At 47.9% G+C, this 17,082-nt stretch overlaps 1 protein-coding gene across 1 annotated transcript; it reads right to left on the reverse strand.

The window, feature by feature from the left end:
- Positions 1–5,211: 5,211 nt before the first annotated feature.
- Positions 5,212–6,522, reverse strand: LOC124661813 (desmethyl-deoxy-podophyllotoxin synthase-like). Its single transcript, XM_047199699.1, has 2 exons — positions 5,929–6,522; positions 5,212–5,844 (listed from the first exon to the last, which is right to left on the reverse strand). The coding sequence occupies exons 1-2, from the start codon at positions 6,520–6,522 to the stop codon at positions 5,212–5,214; spliced, it is 1,227 nt and encodes a 408-aa protein (XP_047055655.1).
- Positions 6,523–17,082: the final 10,560 nt, after the last annotated feature.

Consider the following 17,082-nt stretch of genomic DNA (forward strand, 5'->3'; position numbering starts at 1 on the left):
AACCGGCTGGACGACGGGGACTCAGCCGCCGTCGACGTCCGGTTCGATTTCTACGTTCTTCCCCCGCCGGTGCCGGAGACGCTGGACCAGCAGCTGTCCCGCCGGCCCTGGTCCGTGGATCTCGCGATCGGACTCACGCACAGGGTCTTCATGAAGGGCCGCGACCGCGTCTGCCTCACCCGCGTCTCCCTCGTCGATCCGGGGAGCGCCACCCGTCAGGGCGTCGTCGGCGCCTGCGTCCACACCGTCACCCTAGACCGAGCGCTCGCGCAGCTGTCGGCGGAGAGACCCAGCGTGGATCTGCGGCCCGGGATGGTGTTGGAAAAGGAGGTTTACTTCTACTTGGTGCGGCTTGGGTGCCTCCCCGCCGCCGGCGAGGTCGTCGTCCGGTTCGAGGGTTACGTTCTTCCTATGTGCCTTCCGGAGACGACGGAGGAGGAGTTGGAGGACGATGCCGGCGAGGAAGTGGAGGTGGAGGGGGACGATGGATACGAAGAGCCGGTGAACTCCGACTCCGAGTACGACGTTGAAGGCAGCGAAGAGGAAGAAGAGGAGGACGACGGGAGCATGGCCGGCATCATGCGGGTGGCCGCCGTGGAGAGCCAAGACGAGGGAAATGACAAGAAGATCTTGGTGCGCTACCGCTACACCCGCTTCCGGACGGCCTGGGATGGCGCCTTGGAAGAGCGCGGGCGCACGAAGGAGCGCCAGCTCCGATTCATCGTTCCGCACACCGGCGACATGGCAAGGTCGCTGCCGTGGGCCGGCGCTTCGCTTGCCTATTTGGTATACCCCGGAAGCCACCTCCGCAAGCAGCTCCAGGAGTTATGGTCGAGCCTAATCGCCGAGCTGAGCATCCCGCCGCGTGCCGCGCGCGTCGAGATATTCGTCGACGTCGGCATCCTTCGGCAGGAGGACTGCACGTCGGATAACATGGAGCGGATGTGCGCCGCGCTGGAGAGCATGGTGGCGCAGTCGTTGCCCGAGTGGGACATCGGCATGGAGCTGCGCTTGCCGGAGCCGGTGCGGTGCGACCATGATGAAGATGAAGCCGTCAACGACGACACGGACGGCGACGAACGGCCTGCGAAACGAAGGAGGGTAGTCGCCGGGGAAGAGGATTGCCCCGTCTGCTTGCAGCTGCTGGAGGGTGACGACCTCGCCGCGTGGCCAGGGTGCGGCAAGCCGCACGTCTTCCATGGCAGGTGCTTGGAGCTGCTTCTCAGGGAGAGCGACATGTGTCCGATCTGCAGGCGCTTGCTGTACATCGAGCCCGAGCCGATACACGAATAGGAGTAACATCAGTGCATCAGTTGTAGTAGTAGAAGATTGTGTGTAAGTGTTTAATGTATCAATTCTCCCGATTGATTTTCTCTTTTCTTTTTGAGATGAAATTCTCCCGATTGATGATGTACTCATGAGTTCATCGATCTGTGGATGAACTAAGACAGCTATATTTTATTTTGGAGATATACCATTGTAAATTTGTAACTATTCACTGGATGTCAAGAGAAATTTGTTTGCGTGCAGATCGAATTCTCGTTGTATTAAGTCGGCTCAGATTTTCTAATGTCCATGTAACCATGACGTTCTCAAGATGAATAGTAATTCAATGGAAAATCATTCCACGTTCTTTTCAAAATCCCAGAACACGATTTTATTACTCGCATCTAAATGGGATGGCCATCAAAATCCCAGAGAACTCTGTTTTGCTGAGGTCCCGGAGGTCCCAGAGAACAGTTCAGGTATTTTTTTTTTTAACAGGAGAGGTCCCGGAGGACCTAGAGCTTCATTGAAATATCAGCGGTGGAGTTACATTTTACATAAAGGGTCATGAAGAAAAGAGAAATTACGAGCCGACCCAAACTTTTTTGCACTAAGGACCTTTGAGCGGTGAAAGAAAACTCGATCCAGGCCAGCTCCAGATCCACCGCCGCCAAACTCGCCGGAGCCAACCTCCATGCCGCCGGGGACAGAACCACTTGGGGCATGGAGGTGGGAGCTAACTCCAACGAAGCTGTTGAGCCTCCGCCTAGATGATTGGAGGTTGAAGAAGGCCTGAGGACGACGAACGAGCGTCGTCTCAGGATGGAGGGGCCGCCCTACGGCCAAGGAATATGGCGACAGTGGCGCCGTGGTAAACCTCCAAGGGTGGAGGGGCCGCCCTTCGGCCATAAGATACGGCGACAGCGGCGCCGTGAGAAGCCTCCGACGAGAAGCCTGCAAACTCCCCTGCTGCGGACGCGGCGAGCAGGCACGAACAGCACGCGACTCAACCTCTCCTCTGCTACCACCACGATGACGAGAGAGGAGGGAGCCACCACTGCATCGGCTACCGCCAGATCCACCCGACCTCCACATCGTCGATGTTGTAGACGAAGCCCAGCGGAGCTTCTCCCCCTCGCCTCCACGGCCGTCCAGGAGAAACTCCACCGAACTGCAGCCCTCAACCCGGCGCCCCTCCTCCTCGCCACCACGGCCGGCCAGGAGGAGCTCCGCTTCGAAGATCTCGCGCATCTGGATGTGGTAGACGACCATAACTTTATTCAAGGAGACTGTGGTCTCCTCCTCCGCCGCCAGCTCCGACCGGGGGAGCACAAGCAACAGAGAAAGACACCCTACGAAGCTCCGGATCTGGCCGCCATGATCCCAAGCTCTGCTCCGACTACCGGGCATAGAGTCCAAAACTAACCTACTACTAAACCTATCTACTCTGGCGCCCCTCCTGGCCCAGCTCCGGCCGACTAATCCGGCGGAGAGGGCATCGGAGAGGCCCGGGCGGCGGTGAGAGCCACTCAGGTACTGTTCACGCGTGAGAGCTGAGAGGGGGGGGGATGATATCGAGATATAGTTCATGTAAATAAAAGGTATATATTCTCTAACCTGTACAGAAAAGATATACACATATATTGTTGCATTTTGAGAATGGACTTTTGTAGCCCGAGCTTACTTTTTGAACCTATGAAAATGTTAATTTAAATATGTCAAAAAATTCCAAAAAAAAAATAATGTGATGTAGACAATATTGTAATCTTCAAGTATGTAAATTTGCAGATTGAAATATGTTGTATTTTGAGCTTAGCAAAAATAACAAATCTTGATTTCAGGATTGGTGAATAGTAATGAACAATAATACACTACAGTCTAGATTTTGTCATCTTGTGAGAATTTGTTATTTTTGCTAAAGGCAATATATGATCTATTTCAATCTAAAAATTTACACACCGATAGATTTCAACATTCTCTATGTCTACATATTTTTTCTGAACTTTTCTGAAAGTTTTATGTCAAATATTTTGATGTTTGAAAAAGAAAAAGTAAAACCAGGCTATATGTAGCCCGGGCTACATTTGAGGTTTCCCCGTTTTATTTCATTAAAGAGGAAAGGTGTACCTAGATAACGTACAGTTGAGGAGTACATCTATACGGTAAGAAAGAAGAAACAGAGAGCTACAGACTGGCACAAATAGATTGTAGGGGTCAACCACTAATAATGCTACTTTTACGGGTACCTTCTGCTGGTCATAAAAAGTGAGCAGTATCAATTTACCGCACGGTTCATATTGACAGAAGCAGATTAAGCCCAGAAAGCAGTAATTGTTGAGATTCTCTTTTGTCTATAAGAGCATCTCCAACAGACGCTGTAAAAGGCGCGCGCGGCAAAATACCTGCCAGTTTGGCGCGCGCGAGCGCTCGCGCGAAGGTCCAGCAGACGCGGGAAAAGGCGCGCGCGGTAAAAATTTTGCCGCGCCCGCGCGTTTGCGCTATCCCACGCGGGAAAATTGCCGCGTGCGCTACCGCGCGCGCTATAAAGACGACACAAGTTAAACAGGAACTTGAAGAATAGGTAGTAATTGATAAAGAAAAGGCCTAGTTCATAATACAAGCACTAACACAACACCTAAGCATCCTCAAATGTTTTCATAAGATACTACTCAAGGCCACAAAATAAGCAAGATAACATTCATCCAAAGAAACAACTAGTAAATATTTATCAAGGGAAGAGACTTGGGCAAAAAGCCAGCCAGCTAGCATACCGTAGGCAACAACAACGATAATATGTAACTTGGATCCTCCCTATTAGGCCAGTTAACGCATACATCAACTCAATGTTAGAAGGCACATGCTTTTGTCACACTAGATATTTCCTTTTAGCATTGAGAACAACGACAAGGCAAGCAACACTTTATGATGGTACATTACCTGTTGGATGCAGCCCATGGCAGCGTTGATCAACTCATCAGGAGAGGCACTCAACAATGGTCTTGTTGTTTCTGAAGGGGCTCTTCTCGGCATGGCCTGGTTCAAAGTTCTCATGGGGATATCCGCAGCCTATCTCCTCACAACACCAACAAAGCTTACGAGTTTGATCGATTTTATAGAAATAAATATAATTATCAATAACATGAAATCAATATTAATAAATTTATCAGATTTTTTATGGTGCATTTACTTGATACCGTATTTTTTGATATTTTTATATATGTAATTATACTTAGTAAATTTAACTTTTGATTAATTATATTTTTAATCAATACGGCCCCTAAAGCGCATACCGAGTTGGGTTTGGACAAATGGAACTCGGAATCCATAGCATGTTTTCCAAAACATCAAAAACAACAGTTTGAAAAATAATAGAATATATCTCCTAGATGGCTAGATGTAGAAAATATTATACTTACCAACGTGCAAAATCACAACTTAAGATCCTTCAAATTTAGATTAAATTAAATTAAACTAAAGCCTCCACACCTACTAAGGATCGGAAGGGGTAGATTTTATCATTTTTGTGTGGCTTTAACTTAAGATTTTGAACGTTGGTAAAGTACAATATATTCTACATTTATTTTTTTCCAGATTTTTAAAACTTTGAAATATTATTTTCAAATATGAGAAAAAGGTTTTATGGAGCTCGGGCTCCATTTGGGTAGCTATCAAAAGGACAATGGAATAAAAACGAAAAATCCAGGAGCAGCCGAGTGAGGAAAGTAAAACAAATCCTCTATCATCACCTACTACTGACAAAAAGTAAACGAAGTAAGCACTCGTCGTGATCGAATTATGTATTCCCTCGTGAATGGGAGCCGAACTGTTTGAAGAGTCTGAACAAATCCAGTTTACACCAAGCTGAGCCACACCAACACAGCAAGCTGAGACGATGCATATCTTGTGAAGCAACAATGTCGTATCAACATTCAGCGCCCATTGAAGTCAAGGAAGAGGCACGCACAGGACGGGGCGCAGGAGGAGGTTGGCCTTCCGGCGAGCCGTGATGCCGAACGCCTCGGTCATGTCCAACTCCTCAGCCGACCCGGATACCACGTCCCACCGGAAGTGGAGCAGCAGGCTGGCAAGCGGGAGCTCCACGTTCGCGAGGCCGAACGCGATTCCAGGGCACATCCTCCGGCCGGCGCCGAACGGCAGGAGCTCCAAGTCGGCGCCCCTGAAGTCCCTCGCCGCAGCCGCCGCCGCGCCCTCGAACCGCTCCGGCCTGAACTCCTCCGGCGCGTCGGGCCAGTACCGCTCGTCGCGCCCCAGCGTCCAGGCGTTGACCAGCACCTGCGTGCCACGGGGCACGTCGTAGCCGAGCACCTGGCACGCCTCGCGGCACTCGCGCGGGAGGAGGAGCGGCAACGGCGGGTGCAGCCGTAGCGTCTCGCGGATGACGAGGCCCAGGTACGGCAGCTGCTCCCCGATCGCCTGCTCGACCACTCTGCCTCCGGCCTCGAAGGCTCGCCGCACCTCCGCCGTGGCCTTCTTCATGACCCTTGGGTTCCTGATCAGCTCCGCCACAGCCCACTCCAGCGCCGTCGAAGATGTCTCCATTCCGGCGTTGAAGATGTCCTGCATGCGCATCCATCAAAAACTCAGCTGCTAGTAGTTGCTCTCCCTTAATACTACAAGGCACAAGGTAGACAGGGTGCTCACGAAGATGACGGCTTTAACGGCGACCATGTCCAGCCCACCGTCATCTTTATGTATTTTCAGCAGCACGTCGAGCAGGTCCTGAGCTTCTCCGTCGCCCTTCCTCTCCAGCAGGTGCTCCTGGATGATGCCGTCGATGACACCGAACATGGTGTCTTGGACCTCCTGGGTGCGCCGCACGGCGCCGCCGAACAGCCGGCCGACGAGCCACGACGACGGCCACAGGTCGGTCGGGTTGAGCCCCGCCGCGAGCTCGACCACGTGGTCCACCTCCCGGAGTAGCACGTCGCGGTCCTTGCACCTGTCGCCCACCACTGCGCGGACCGTGATGTCGGCCATGAGCGCGGTCAGCCGCGCGCGCATCTCCACGGGGCGCCCGCCGGCGGCGGCCGCCGCGACGGCGTGCAGCATGGCGGCGACCTCCTCCTCGCGGATGGCGCGGAAGGAGAGGACGCGGCGCACCGAGAGGAGCTCCGTGACGGCGATCTTGCGGAGCTGGCGCCAGTACTCCCCGTACGGTGCGAAGACGATGTCCCGGCCGTCGCTGGTCAGCACGCGCAGGGTGGGGTGGGGCTCGTCAGAGGCCGCGTGGTTCATAGGTAGTGGTTCAGAAATGAACAAAGTTCCGACCACTAGGAAAGATCTTACGCAGTGGGCAGACGGAATAAATAGGTTAAATGTTTCTTCAGATGATAAATGGATTAAATGTTGATATCAGTTCGCAAGTGGAAGAAACTATATGTATCAGCCAGCAAACTATAATGCCATAAAACTCACAAGTGACAATCAATCATTAATAACGCACATGGCAGCTGCTAGTGTACTTTGAACTGCTATAATAAACTGAGATAACAGTATCAACCAGTTTAGCAACATAATCTAGTCATTAATACAGATGCCTATTGCAGATGAAGAAATGATAGGAAACAAAGAGAACTTAGGAGAAGCAGAAACCATTGCAATGCCCCAGCAATATGATTTTCTCGCACACGCAAAACTCTCAGCTTCCAATATGGTGATAATTTGAATTGGACAAAAAGAAGTTTGCAAATGTCATAACTTTAACACCCCACCTTACTAAACAAAAGGAATGCCACGAGTACCTGCAAAACGCCGGCGGAAGGATACAAGCCCACGGAAGAAATCCAGCGGAGTTTCCCCTATACCGGAGGACATCCACAACAGGCAGTTGAATGATATTATCAGAATAGGAACCACCAAATTTATAAACAAACCAACGGCCTCACGGGACCAACTAACAACTCAAACCACTCGACAAATGAGCACTAGATCGAGACTCCACGTTAGGTTACCACACACAACGAATGAAAAATTCACCAAGGACTAGTGAAGTTAATTGAAGGTTCACGAGAATGAATGAGCGTGTGAAGTGAGTGGAACAAGTTCTACTCCCATGATCCCCATATGCATATGCAGCTATCTATCTGAAACCTGAAAACAACAACATTGAAAACGTGAGTTCAAAGAACTCCGAAAGTAGCAAGTACAAGAAGGGATAGCAAGCAAGCATAATGCCACATACAAATTGGAGAATAATTATTCGCATGTCATGCTTCACTTACCATATTTTCACTAAATATTGCCAGGCTATCTAGTCAATGTGGTACTAAGGTCATGTTATCCAAGAAGCATTAAGTCACCATGGATAAAAGAATCACGAGCCTTCATCCACCCATTGGATCTGAGGTGTCCAAAGTCACCATGTACTAGTGAATTGAAACCTATAGTTCCATGTAGCCGATGGATAGTGAACCACTCATGAAGTATCACCCACGAAAACCAACATGACCAAGACCCAGATAAGCCAAACTTCATGGCATCTAACCCTGAGTAGGTATGGAGATGCATGATAAGAAAATAACTAAGGCAAAAAAAAACTAGGCTATAAGCTTTTGTTGATAGGCTCAGGAGGGGCAACGTCCCATACTCTCACAAAGAGAGGATCACTTCTTGGAATGGGAGCAGCAAAGTGAGGATCGCTCCTTGGAATGGGAGGACCAATGTGAGGATCACTCCTTGGAATGGGGGGTCCAATGTGAGGATCGCTCCTTGGAATGGGAGGATTCACCTGCGATGGATTTCTTTAAGAAGAAGATCAAGGAAAGCCAAACCCTATCATATACCATAAGTAACATGGTGCATCAAAATATGCACAAGGGCAAAATATGGCTGATACGTCCCAAACGTATCTATAATTTCTTATGTTCCATGCTACTTTTATGATGATACTCACATGTTTTATACACAATATATGTCATTATTATGCATTTTCCGGCACTAACCTATTGACGAGATGCCGAAGAGCCAGTTGTTGTTTTCTGCTGTTTTTGGTTTCAGAAATCCTAGTAAGGAAATATTCTCGGAATTGGACGAAATCAACGCCCAGGGTCCTATTTTTCCACGAAGCTTCCAGAAGTCCGAGGGAGAGACGAAGTGGGGCCACGAGGTGGCCAGACAACAGGGTGGCGCGGCCCAAGCCCTGGCCGCGCCGGCCTGTTGTGTGGGTCCCCCGTGACGCCTCCTGACCTGCCCTTCCGCCAACTTAAGGTCTTCGTCGCGAAACCCCCAGTACCGAGAGCCACGATACGGAAAACCTTCCAGAGACGCCGCCGCCGCCAATCCCATCTCGGGGGATTCAGGCGATCGCCTCCGGCACCCTGCCGGAGAGGGGAATCATCTCCCGGAGGTCTCTTCATCGCCATGATCGCCTCCGGATCGATGTGTGAGTAGTTCACCCCTGGACTATGGGTCCATAGCAGTAGCTAGATGGTCGTCTTCTCCTCATTGTGCTATCATGTTAGATCTTGTGAGCTGCCTATCATGATCAAGATCATCTATTTGTAATCCTACATGTTGTGTTTGTTGGGATCCGATGAATATTGAATACTATGTCAAGTTGATTATCAATCTATCATATATGTTATTTATGTTCTTGCATGCTCTCCGTTGCTAGTAGAGGGCCAAGTTGATACTTGTGACTCCAAGAGGGAGTATTTATGCTCGATAGTGGGTTCATGCCTCCATTAAATCTGGGACAGTGACAGAAAGTTCTAAGGTTGTGGATGTGCTGTTGCCACTAGGGATAAAACATCGATGCTTTGTCTAAGGATATTTGTGTTGATTACATTACGCACCATACTTAATGCAATTGTCTGTTGTTTACAACTTAATACCTGGAGGGGTGCGGATGCTAATCCGAAGGTGGACTTTTTAGGCATAGATGCATGCTGGATAGCGGTCTATGTACTTTGTCGTAATGCCCTGATTGAATCTCATAGTACTCATCATGATATATGTATGTGCATTGTTATGCCTTCTTTATTTGTCAATTGACCAACTGTAATTTGTTCACCCAACATCTGTTCATCTTATGGGAGAGACACCACTAGTGATCTGTAGTCTATAATATAAGCTCTACACATCCAATGGGTGAGAGGGTTTTCCCACAGGTCATAGTGTGGGAAGGTCGCCTCAGGGAGTCCGGTGAGTGTCTGGTGAGTGATCATCACATCCTCCACAAAGCTTGCCCATGGCATGTATAGGGGTCGCCGAAGAACTTCGACATGATCCCCTTGTCTGGCTTGATAGACTTCAGCCTATGGCGCCCCATGTACTGGCGGAAGCCGACAATCAACTTGGCGAAATTGCCGCCATGGGTCATGACAAACACGTCTGACTTCAGGCAAACCAGAAAGTCAAGTGCAGCAAGGCTGGTTAAATGCTTCTTGAAATGCTCTATGTTCCGTCATCAGACCAATTTGAAAAATATGACATGTGAAGGGTGGCTTGTGACTTGAACTTGAAAGGTGAATTTGAATTGATCACAACAGAGTTGTGGGAATGACACTAATGTTCCCACTTGAGTTAAGTTAGGCAAATGAAGAGTCTTTTATTACTAAGTGCTTATGAAATAAAATTGGCTTTGTGCAAATGAACCTAGAGCTTAGAACCCCCTTACTATAGTTGAAACTGGAAAATGATTTATGAAATAAAATTGGCTTTGTGTCAACACAACAGCGGAAGAAAGTGTTTTCATGAAACTGGAAAATGATTTATTTGTCCACAAAATATGAAAACTCCATCTTGCAATATTCGTTGACATTCCAAGAAAGTGTTTTCATGAAAATAAAAAAAAGTTACGTTTATATTTGCTAGTCCTAGCCGCGCCGTCGCCAAGCGTCCAAAGTCTTAAGTCGCGAATATTCACGCGAGCGCACGCGCTATGCATACATGTGTAAGGTGCAGCCCTATGTGTGTTTCTAGTAGTTTATATCGCTACAACATCTCTCCTTATAAGTTGCTCCCAAACACCTTCACTTGGCGAGGTGGGACTAAAATTTGTCTCCTTGCTGCTGTCCTAGCGTTTATACCAGGTACAACAAAGGCCTCCTTGCTTGCGTCCAGGCGCTTCTGCTATTATATACCGGGTACAACAAAGGCCTTCAATGCTTGTGTTGTTTGGGCCTTAATGCATTGACATCTGAGCATTCCGCCGGCCATCCACATAATATAATATTGCAGCCCACTACATCAGTAATATAATAGTGGTACTGGCCATCCATGCATGCTTATATGTACATAGTTAGCTGTACAAATCCATCAATTATCTTTCAATGATCTGCACATGATTTAGAAATATATGCCCCAGTTCTTAGCATTTTCAAGCTATTTTTTCTGGGTTTTTTCAGCTGGCTTAAGTACATGCCATGCGTCGTGCTCCAATTACATTAGAACATCTAGGAATTTTGCAGCTGTCGTGGGAACTTGCAACCGGGCGCCGACTCAGCACTCGTGAACCTTAACCATGGCGATCTGATCTAGCTCTGGCGCGAGGACGGTCAGCTTCCCGAACGGACACCTTGACAACCGGCGAGCGAGTGAAGCTACACTAGAAGGCCTTCGACAACGTCAACACGAGTTTCCTGCAGTCGCGTGCGCCGGCGACGGGGGTGCCGTCATTTGGTGGCAGATCCTCGACTTGATGCTGCAGCGGCCAGCAAAATCAACCAAATATGCCTACTAGCAACGTCACCCATTAGTGATTAGTTGGTGGAGCCGTCCCTACTGTTGACATCGCTGATGGCATTGTCACAGTACCTACTACCGAGACGTCGACGATGTGCCAAGTGAATAAAGAGAGCTGAAACTCGAACGGGTAGTGCGACACCGGCGAGACAAATGCTGAGACCTTGAGCGTCGTGGCCGGGCGCCGTCCACTCCTTCCTTCTTGACGATGCCGACGACTTCCGTGTTGTCCCTGAGGACGGGGCCCTTCTTGATGGCCAGCGTGCGGAACATGGCGAGCGCCTTGGTCGCGTTCAGCACCCCGCCGCCTCGCTCTCGCTCACCGCCGTCACCCACCCATCCGTCCGGGACACGGAACACACCTTCATACCTCTGGCCGACATCATCCACCTCCGCCGCGCCCGCGTTTCTGACGGCGGCGAGGAGCCGGGCGTTGCTGTGCGTGCCCATGCAGACGCGGTAGCTGGCGTCGGCCTGTGCGTCGCTCCAGAGGCAGCAGGCGAGGCTCGGTGAGACATGGCCTGTGGCGTCTCAAAGACGATGAGACATGTCCTGTGCGCCGGCGAGGCGCGTGCCGTCATTTGGTGGAAGATCCCCGACTCGACGCTGCAGCGGTCGGCAAAATGATCCAAACATGCATCAGCTACGTGTGCTTACCTTCTGCTTCCAAAAAAACATGCCTAATAGCTCAACTTCGTGGAACACATACATAGATTGAGTTATGCCACGACGAACATGACAACAAACTTAAGATACGTTGCATGCATGTCCACCTCTAGCTAGCTAGCCTAGTGCGTCTACCTAGCTCGTGAAGGAGCAACTCAAAAGGAGGAGGAAAAAAAGGTAGCTAGCTAGCAACCAGTATCGGTGCATGTGTTGTTGGTTCCAGCACAACAATGCATATGTTGTTTGGGCCTTATCTATCCGAGCATTCGCCGGCCATGCATATAATACAATATTGCAGCCCAGTCCATCTGTAATATAATAGTGGTACTGACCATGCATGCATATAGGCAGTTATACAAACTCATGAATTATCTTTTAGCTCGGAACATGATTTAGAAATGCCCCAGTTCTTCATGGATGTCTGTTCCGGCTTAGTTTTTGCGTTTTTGGTTGTTCCTTGTTTTTTTCAGCTGGCGTAAGTACATGTCATGCGTACTTGCGTAGTGCTTCAGTTACGCTAGGACATGTAGTATTTTGAAGTTGGCGTGGGAACTTGCAACCATTCGAAGCTAGCTGTCTGAAAATCTCGTCTACCCCTACCGGATGTCAACTCAACACTCATAAACCTTAACCATGACGATCTCTAGCTCTAGTGCGCATACGGTCGGCTACCCCAACGACCGGCGAGCGAGTGAGGCTAGACGCTAGACTAGAAGGCCGTCGGAAACTTCAACACGAGTTTATGGCATTCGCGTGTGATTCGGTGAGGAGATGGTGTCATTTGGTCGCAGATCCTCGACTCGACACCGTAGCGGGCGGCAAAACCATCCCAATGTGTGCTTATCTTGTGCGTCCTGAAAATAAGCCTACTTAGGATTTCCATCTTCCACACCTCTCTGTCTCCAAACGTAGCTTTTCCATCGCGGTGAGTACTCTAGAGGAGCAACGTACTACAGAGTGGCCGACGAGGAATCAAGATACTTCGTAATGAACTAAGCTTTGTTGTCGAGCAAAGTCATCCCACGAAGCATCAAATACGTGTGTTTATCTTCTACGTCTTGGAGAGATGCTTGCTACTAGCTCAGCTGCACGCATCATATTCCCATGGCGAGCTCGAGGACGCCGCCCATATATTAACGGACCAGACCCTACCTCTTGTTGTTGATGGCATCTAAAGTGCGGTCCACCCATAGACGTGTCACTTTCTTCCATGTCCAGACCATGGAGTGGCGGCGTGGCACCCTCAACACGCCGCATCTACCGAAAATCTCGATGGCACGTGGATCTTTTGCTCTGGTACGTCAATTGCCCCCAACGATGCGGCCGTTGCCGGTGGCCATCCAACTGCGAAGGCGGGGCGCCTCCACCCATCTTTACATGCCATCAATGGCATCTAGAGCGCGGTCCACCAAAGAACTGTCACTTTCTTCCCAGGCCAGTCCATGGAGTGGTGGCATGGTGTCCCTGAGCACGCCCCATCTACCGAAAATCTTAATCGCCTGTGTCGCGCATGGATCTTTTGCTCTGGCACGTCAATTGCCTCCCAACAATGTTGCCGTTGGCGGCTCTACAACGAGATGCGAATGATGGATGCTTGCTGAAACGTGGCTTGTGGCGTCTCAAGCACGATGCCGGTGTCGTTGAAATATGGCCGGTCTGGCTCTGTTCAAAGACGACGGTGTCGTTGAAAGTCTAAGTCATAGTCACACGCGCTTTCCGCACGCGGTCTATGACCAAGGGTGTGTACTTATAGAGAGAGCTAGGCTGGAGGGAAGAAAGAGGAATTATAGTTTGAAAACTGGAGCGGGAATGAAGGAAATGATAGATGAGATCCAGGGGTGAGACGAGCTAGGCACATGGATCGTTCAATTGTCTCACCGTCAAACAAAACTCCTCGTCTGTGTAACAAGGCATTGAATACTGCATGTGGGATCCAAAGGGTCATCATAATAACTGTATACTGATTTTGAGGTTTCCCATTCCTTCTCTAAATTAATAATAGCTAATCAATCAGTAAATAAACAGATCCCAGTATAATTTTTTCCATTTTGTTCCATACTTTTGATGTACCCAGATTATTTGTTTCCTAATGCGTGGGTATTGAACCGTTTTCTTTCTTCAACGACTACACTAGATAGAATGGCTTGTTTTATCTCATTGAGTTTTTACAAAACAAGCTGGTCTAGACTCGATCAGCAAGTATATCATGGCCCTTTTGGCACATGATTCCTGGAGAAGCATATCCAAGTAATGGCCTGGCTAAGAGTAAAACCGAGATAACAACACCACCTGGTAGACAAATGGGATGTAACATCATAGCTCATGTTTTTTTTTACAAGAGAACATCATAGATTCATAGCTCACATGTACTGCATAACTCTCCATGTGGGCTAATTAAGCATCTCAAGATCCAGTATCAGAAAGAGATATTTGAATAAATAACACTAGCATATGGCATCTTCAATATCCAATATCAGCAAAGAGATTTATGAACACATAATACTAGTGCATAACATCTTTAACCGAGACACTACACGATTGAGCATCTTCAACATACAATGTCACAAGTTGAATACAAAGTGCAACCAAATAGCACTGCTGCACGCATCTCAACCCTGGAGCTTTCTCTTCTGCATCAAAACTCAAAACCCTGAGAAGCTACATGGTATGGTATTGTTGCCAGAGGCATGGGGTCTCATTTGCCTTCGTTGGTTTCAACAATAGCATCAGTTGAAGTACACTTAGAAAAAAGCTTGACCATCCGGCGACACTTCTCCCCTTTATGAACGGATCGCTGTACAAGCTTGGGTCCATCGATCACATTGTGCCTCCATCCCGCTGAACGATTTCCGCCTCAGATCCCGCTCCTTGAGTTCATTAACCATTTTGTCTATGTTTGGTTCCACAACCTTACACACCTAGGCAATGCACAAGGAAAACGGTTAAGAAATAAGAACTCTTAATTGATAGGACCATAAATAAGATTATTAAGGAGTTAGTGTCTGTGGAATATCTTCCAATATTAAAGGCTTTAAGCCTCACAGTAGAAGTGTCCATCGGATAGTAAGATGGAATTACAAAAAAATTAAATCAGCAGTGAAAGAGCTAACATAAACACACACAGCTGGCACCAGGTTTCTGGCCGGCAGCTATGGCCAGCTAGCACTGCATGCACATCAGTTGTACATGCACAACACGTCAACTGCAGAACTACTTATACTAATAAATATCTACAACATGCACATGACAGCCAATTCGTGATATAGCATCACTTGAAGAAACACAAAAAATGTCGGCTTCCTCGTGGCACAAGATGCTCATGCTCAGGTCCAGAACCAACGCAACACAACTCAAACAGCTTTGAATCTTTAGCATGCACAACATTACCTGATCTAATGTCAGCTGAAGAGATACAAAAAAAAAACACATGTACGGCCCGAAGGATCCAGCTTACTTCTCCCCTACATGGTCGCCAGAGCAATCTGCTAACTGTCTGCACGACAAGAACAAACCAATAAAGGTTCACATCCAAAAACAACATGAGAAAACTACTGCTACTCGGCATGTATGCAAACATAATAGTAATGCTTTAAGCCAGGCCATGCATCAATCGTGTGTGTGTGCATGCACAAGGAATACTTGTCCATCAAAAGATGATGATTATGACAGTGATGAATGGTTGGAAGGTGTTCTTTTAGATCATATCAAATAAAAATGGCAACAAAACTTCTTTACTCGATGTACACAAATGCTACTGTTTGATACATCATTGTTATTCGACAACCACTAATCTTGCAAGTTTGTTGGTAGTGTAAATATCCACTTAGTCCAAGCTTTTCCAAAATCGAATCTCTCTGTGCCTAGTGCTTCCAGTAAACAGCCCAGACTTAAGATTCGGTCAACTGACGATGATGAAATATGAGAATGGTACGTGAGGGCCACTGGCAGGACTCGATGAGCTGACACTACTCTTGCTGGAAAACTCGTAGTCTGCTAGTTTCCCTACCAAACAGAACACCCAAGACACACACACAAATCAAATAAACGGAACACAGTTGATCCAACGTAGGGCAACAAGATAAGAAAGGTACCTTCTAGCATGGTCCATGCCCTTTGCTTCATGTGAGGCGTTCACTGACATGCAAAACAAACACAACCATATGAGGATCATAGTTCATCATTGATTACCAATGGAATCACTAGACACTACAGAAAGATTACATAATGAATACTAGACGCTACATAAAGATTACATAATGAGTTTCATTTGTTTTCTCCCACTAATTTAACTGCTCAATGGCATCCATGAGGGAAGAAAAAACCGACGGGTCACACACACACATACACCTATGGACACAGTTGTTTCCCTCGTTTTTTTTTATTTCTTACTCCTTGTTGTTGTTGTTGTTGTTGTTGTATGGATACACAACTAGCATTATCAGTTCATCACAACCCAGGTTACCAAATATTTTGCAGGCACATAAACACCACACGGGATAAACCATACAGGTCAGTGCCTCAACTTTAAACCTAAATCAAATTAGCACAAAACACTCTGAACCATTCCAAGTTTCTACCCAGAACCGGTAACCATGGCCAGCAACAGTAGGTGGATCAGCTATGTATGCAAATTACGTCATCTTTCGTAATTGGTACTACACCAACACTGATACGAACATGCGCCACGAAAACAAAACGGATTCGGGCTCTAATCAATAAGCATGTCCTCCCTATAACATTACCGGCCGCATCATCACAAAAGGAGCATATTACGAGCATGTTACCTCCAGCCGGTTCCTGCGGGCATGGCCAGCTACATAACACTTCACCATTTCATTAGGGGCATGTCATCCTGTTACTCCGTCGACTCTGACTACCAACAAGCTCCCAGGAATAACCTAACTGCACGATAGATAAAATTATTTTAATGTTCATTAGTGTGAAATATGTGCAGAAACAATATTAAAACAAGACCACACATATGTGGATCAGATCAAAGACATCGATCAGGTTATCAGGAATTCAAAAAAAAAATTGAAAGCATCAGCTAGCTAGCTAAAAATCAATCAGGTGCAAGAATTATCGATATCTAGTTGCAAACTTACAATACCACATATAGTACCCTAACACATCCATCATCTACATCACATAGCTACAACACGTAACATCTCTCAAGCTCGTGAACGGAAAAACAAAGCATGTACATGCTATCGCGTACCTAGCTTAGCCACCTCCCTACTGGCCAGCCACAACACCACTTCTCCCCTAATGCCGCTGCAACAACATAAGGGCCACGTATGTCCACCTCCTATCCCCTACACGAGCGCCACATCAACCTTCTAGGATGATTGATCGGTGTACCGCTCCAGCGACTGCCACCCAACGGTCAAAAGAAACTCGGTGGCTCAGTTCGTCGTTCTTTCAACTACCTGTACGACAACAATA

The sequence above is a fragment of the Lolium rigidum genome, chromosome 1, assembly GCF_022539505.1.
Source record: "Lolium rigidum isolate FL_2022 chromosome 1, APGP_CSIRO_Lrig_0.1, whole genome shotgun sequence".
NCBI classification, from domain to species: domain Eukaryota; kingdom Viridiplantae; phylum Streptophyta; class Magnoliopsida; order Poales; family Poaceae; genus Lolium; species Lolium rigidum.

Excerpts from the sequence above, each read along its gene's own strand:
- LOC124661813 (XM_047199699.1), bottom strand. The coding sequence starts at position 6,522 with ATGAACCACGCGGCCTCTGACGAGCCCCACCCCACCCTGCGCGTGCTG. Across the intron at positions 5,845-5,928 it reads CCGTTAAAGCCGTCATCTTC|GACATCTTCAACGCCGGAAT; the intron begins GTGAGCACCCTG and ends ATGCGCATGCAG.